Source organism: Nicotiana tomentosiformis, chromosome 1 (genome assembly GCF_000390325.3).
Source record: "Nicotiana tomentosiformis chromosome 1, ASM39032v3, whole genome shotgun sequence".
In the NCBI taxonomy this organism is placed as follows: domain Eukaryota; kingdom Viridiplantae; phylum Streptophyta; class Magnoliopsida; order Solanales; family Solanaceae; genus Nicotiana; species Nicotiana tomentosiformis.
This window is the reverse complement of record NC_090812.1, coordinates 9,802,930-9,807,621: the sequence shown is the minus strand read 5'-3', so window position 1 is coordinate 9,807,621 and position 4,692 is coordinate 9,802,930. Positions and strand designations below refer to the sequence as shown.

The window sequence follows — 4,692 nt, the reverse complement described above, 5'->3', positions numbered from 1 at the left end:
ATGTTGGACAATAAAGTTTGTTTCATATGCAGGCAAAGCAATGTTAATCAAGAGTGTTCTAGTTGCAATTCAATATTTTGGGCTCAGATCTTTATTCTGCCAAAGAAAATTATCTAGTTCATAGAAACAATATGCAGGAGATTCTTATGGCCGGGGACTGCTGAACCTACCAAAAAGGCATTGATTTTCTGGGATAAACTGTATTTTTCAAAGGTAGCAGGAGGGCTAAACTTCATAAATGTGGAGTTGTGGAACAAAGCAGCTATTTGCAAGTTCTTATGGAATATTTGTACAAAGAAGAAAAAGCTGTGGGTCTAGTGGATTCACGCATATTACATAAAGGGGAACACTATATGGAACACAGAACTAAAAAGTGCATCGTGAGTTATCCAAAAGATATTCAAGGCAAGAAGATACTTTGAGGTTGCTGGATATACAAAAGAGGAGGTGAAAAAGATGGAGAGATTCTCTGTGAGACACATGTACAAAGCTATGCAAGGGAAATTTCAGAAGGTGTCATGGAGGAAACTAGTTTCTAACAACCATGGACTTCCAAAGTGGATATTCATACTAAGGTTGGAAATACAAGATAGGTTAGCAACAAAAGAAAGGCTAGCAAGATGGGAATCATTGCAGACAAAATATGCTCACTCTGTCAAAGAGAAAATGAAACTTTAGAACACTTATTCTTTTACTATTAAGTGTCAACAAATATATGGCAGCAGCTTCTACACTGGCAAGGCATTCAGAGAACAAAGAAAGATTGGCGGGAAGAGCTGAAGTGGATAGAAAAGGTGGCTAAAGGTAAAAGTAGAGGAGCAGCAATATGCAGAATGGTATTAGCAGCAGCAGTTTATCATATTTGGCAAGAGAGGAACAATGTCATCTTCCAGAAGAAGAGGAGATCTACTAATGTTATTCTCAGACTAATCATCCAAGAAATACATGTTAGAGCCAAGATGTTTCCTAGGTTAGATAGATGCATGATTGCACTGAATTGGTACCCAGATATAGTTTAGGTGGAAAAAGCAGTAGGAGAGAAATTGTAGCAAGGCGAGATATCTCCCAGCTGGGGCTTCATGTCCAGCAGGAGTTGCGATAGAAAGCTAGTCTCAGTTTATTTAATAGTGTGTAAATACTTATACTTGGTAAATAAAATCCTTTAATTACCAAAAAAAAAGAAAAGAAGGAGAAATCAATTGCAATTCATCTACATTCGGAAGTAAAATAAGTCAGATAATAGAATAATATATATAGTGCAAAAACATCATTTTCCTTGTGTATTTTGTTGGGTGAAAAACATTTTCCTCAAAAAAATGTATTCTGCAGATTGTGCTTTGCATCGTAAAAGCATTTTCTGGATCATTTGCAAGCGTTTGATTGGTTATAAAAATAGGTAACATATTGTACCAAGCACACATGGGATACAGTTCAATTCTTTATCTGTTGATAATGTTCTCCCCTCACCCTTTGGAGAGCTCCTCGCAAGCCATGTGCAACAAAGATCTATAAGATTATGTCCCCCTTGTCAACAAAGTAATATTGTATTTAAGCATTAATTGCATCTTAAACAAAAGATGAGCAGAAAAAGAGAGAAGCAGCCTGTAGGCTGTAGCCATACCCCATTTAATTTATATTTCCTGTCTAATATTGCGTGCTATTTTTAATATATTTTCACCTTTTTGAAAATCTAATGGACCTTTCTTTCTTAAAATAGAATATAAATGTTTCTTACATTTGACAGCAAATGCAATCAGTAAAACCAAAAGTAAAAACAAAGAAGTATACATATGCTAAGCTTGCCCATGAAAAAAATATTTCCGTTATAAATTAACTGATCTCAAGTAATTCTGAAATTTTAAGAAATGAACTTGACTTTACTTGATGGGAAAAAATCTTACATTTTTTCAAGGAGGAATATATCATTTCTTGAAATTGAAGATAAGTATATTATTTTATTCCTCGTCAAATATTAGGATAATAAAAACTAAAATGCATAACATAAATGTGCTTAAAATGGCACCTTCACGGAAATTCCTTACAAAAAATAAAGGTAGGGACTAGAGCTCCAATCATAGGCCAAGCATATAAATAGACGTAGGATATCAACAATTCTATTCATCCAGAATTAATAAACCCTAGTAAGTGAAAGTGAAAGAAACTACTCATCCAAATATCTATAGAAAAGTAAATGAATCCCGCTAATGCAACCTTCTCTTTCTCTGAGCTTGATTTCCTTCAATCAATAGAAAACCATCTTCTGAATTATGATTCCGATTTTTCTGAAATTTTTTCGCCGATGAGTTCAAGTAACGCATTGCCTAATAGTCCTAGCTCAAGTTTTGGCAGCTTCCCTTCAGCAGAAAATAGCTTGGATACCTCTCTTTGGGATGAAAACTTTGAGGAAACAATACAAAATCTCGAAGAAAAGTCCGAGTCCGAGGAGGAAACAAAGGGGCATGTCGTGGCGCGTGAGAAAAACGCGACACAAGATTGGAGACGGTACATAGGAGTTAAACGGCGGCCGTGGGGGGACGTTTTCGGTGGAGATAAGGGACCCGGAGAGAAGAGGCGCGAGATTATGGCTAGGAACTTACGAGACCCCAGAGGACGCAGCATTGGCTTACGATCAAGCCGCTTTCAAAATCCGCGGCTCGAGAGCTCGGCTCAATTTTCCTCACTTAATTGGATCAAACATTCCTAAGCCGGCTAGAGTTACAGCGAGACGTAGCCGTACGCGCTCACCCCAGCCATCGTCTTATTCATGTACCTCATCATCAGAAAATGGGACAAGAAAAAGGAAAATAGATTTGATAAATTCCATAGCCAAAGCAAAGTTTATTCGTCATAGCTGGAACCTACAAATGTTGCTATAACTGTATTTAATTTGGAAGGAATTAATTAAGGGTATTCTATGTCTTTGTATTAGAATTTAGAATAATTCCCTAAAGCTCCTGAAGAACGAAACTTGTAAACATCTCTCTGTCTCCGTATCATGTTCTAATTTAACATGAAATTACATGAGCGCATCATAAATATAACTAAATCTGTTCGATATATCAGGATAATAATTTTTCATTAATTAGTATATTTCTATCAACGACAATATGCTTAGTATGGAGGAATATATAACTGAATCAGCAAAGCTGGACAGTTGCTTCAGAACTTTCTAAGATAATTATGTAGAAACGTCTCTTTAAAACTTTTTGAAACAATTTGTATTTGGATATCTGCTACCCATTTAACGAAGTAATTTTGAGTACATTTTTTTGTTTAAAAAAAACACTTTATCAAATAATTGGAGAATACAAAAGTGCAGGGAACTAATTTAATGTACATTATAGATGGCAAACTCCAGCACTGACCGGCTGAGACTCCCGTGCAGTAGGAGCGGACTGAGTCGGTATTCGTCTGCGAGAGGCGCACATGAGGGCAAGTCAAAAGAAGTACTAGCACATTTTTGAAAAAGGTGTGTATATGATAGTTAGACGAATTTCGCATCGTTGATAGGTACAGTACATACCATTCTTGGGAGAGGCAGAGATATGAAACGTGCATTCCACCTAATTACTTGATCTTGATGCAGGCAATTTAAGCAATATAGAGGCATATAATCTTACTCTTATGATACCTTTGACTTTATAATCTGTGCACGAGATCCAAATATGATATAACCGATAAAATTACACCAATTATATATATAAAAGATATTTATAGTGCCAATACTTAAAATTTAAATTCTGTGTACATATATTGGCTTTTGAATTGCTGCCAAAATCGGGAACTATGCCTTCGAAGCAAAATAATTAGCTGCAAAAAAAAAAAAAAAACTAGCAGCTCCATCCAAATTGGTAGAGATATTCCTTTCCACGGAGTAAACTGATAAAGAAAAAATTTGAAGAAAAAAAAAGTTTTTTTATAAAAAATTAAGCCCACTAGGAAATTCAGCAAAAATAAGCCCGTTGGTAAAATTGATCTAAGAAGCATCAAGGTTAAAAATATTCGATGTCACGACCCCAATTTCTCTCCGTAAGATGTCGTGATGGCACCTAGTCTCTAGATTAGGTAAGCCTAACAATTTGCGCAATAACTGAATATAAACTGACCTCAACCCTCAACACATGAAATATAAATAAGAACTGCGATTCAAATAATTACAACTCCCAAAACCCGATAGAAATAAGTCACAATCTCTAAAGAGAAAATGTTAAATGTATATATACATCAGAGTCTAGTAAAATAAAGAAAGCAATATATTAAGGATAGATGGGGACTCCGAGGACTGCGGATGCTGGCAGATATACCTTGAAGTCTCCACGTACGATCCAGCTTACTGGTATCTGGTTTGGTAGAAAGAACCTGGATCTGCACAAAAAAATATGTAGAAGTATAGTATGAGTACACCACAACGGTACCCATTAACTGCCAAGACTAACCTCGGTAGAGTAGTGATGGGGTCAGGTTAGGGCCCTACTAGAATAAAAAGGAAACAAGACAGTAGTTATAACAATATAATGAAATGACGAGGAATTTAAACAATGAGAAGTTACAGAAAAGTAACAACACAACGAATAAAGGTAAACAACAGGGGCGCTCTCGAGATACTGTCTCGTAGTCCCAAATGTAAATGCACAACAGGGGGAGCTCCCGAGGTACCGCCTCGTAATCCCAAAAGTAAATATGCAACAGCGG

The 4,692-nt window shown here is 36.2% G+C and overlaps 1 protein-coding gene and 1 pseudogene across 1 annotated transcript; both read left to right on the top strand.

The window, feature by feature from the left end:
- Nucleotides 1–456: 456 nt before the first annotated feature.
- Nucleotides 457–1,019, top strand: LOC138899458 (uncharacterized). The gene is made up of 2 exons (XM_070185935.1): nt 457–654; nt 723–1,019. Exons 1-2 carry the CDS (start codon nt 457–459, stop codon nt 1,017–1,019), a joined length of 495 nt encoding a protein of 164 aa, XP_070042036.1.
- A 1,093-nt stretch (nt 1,020–2,112) lies between these two features.
- LOC138904134 (ethylene-responsive transcription factor 1-like) lies at nt 2,113–2,910 on the top strand (annotated as a pseudogene).
- Nucleotides 2,911–4,692: the final 1,782 nt, after the last annotated feature.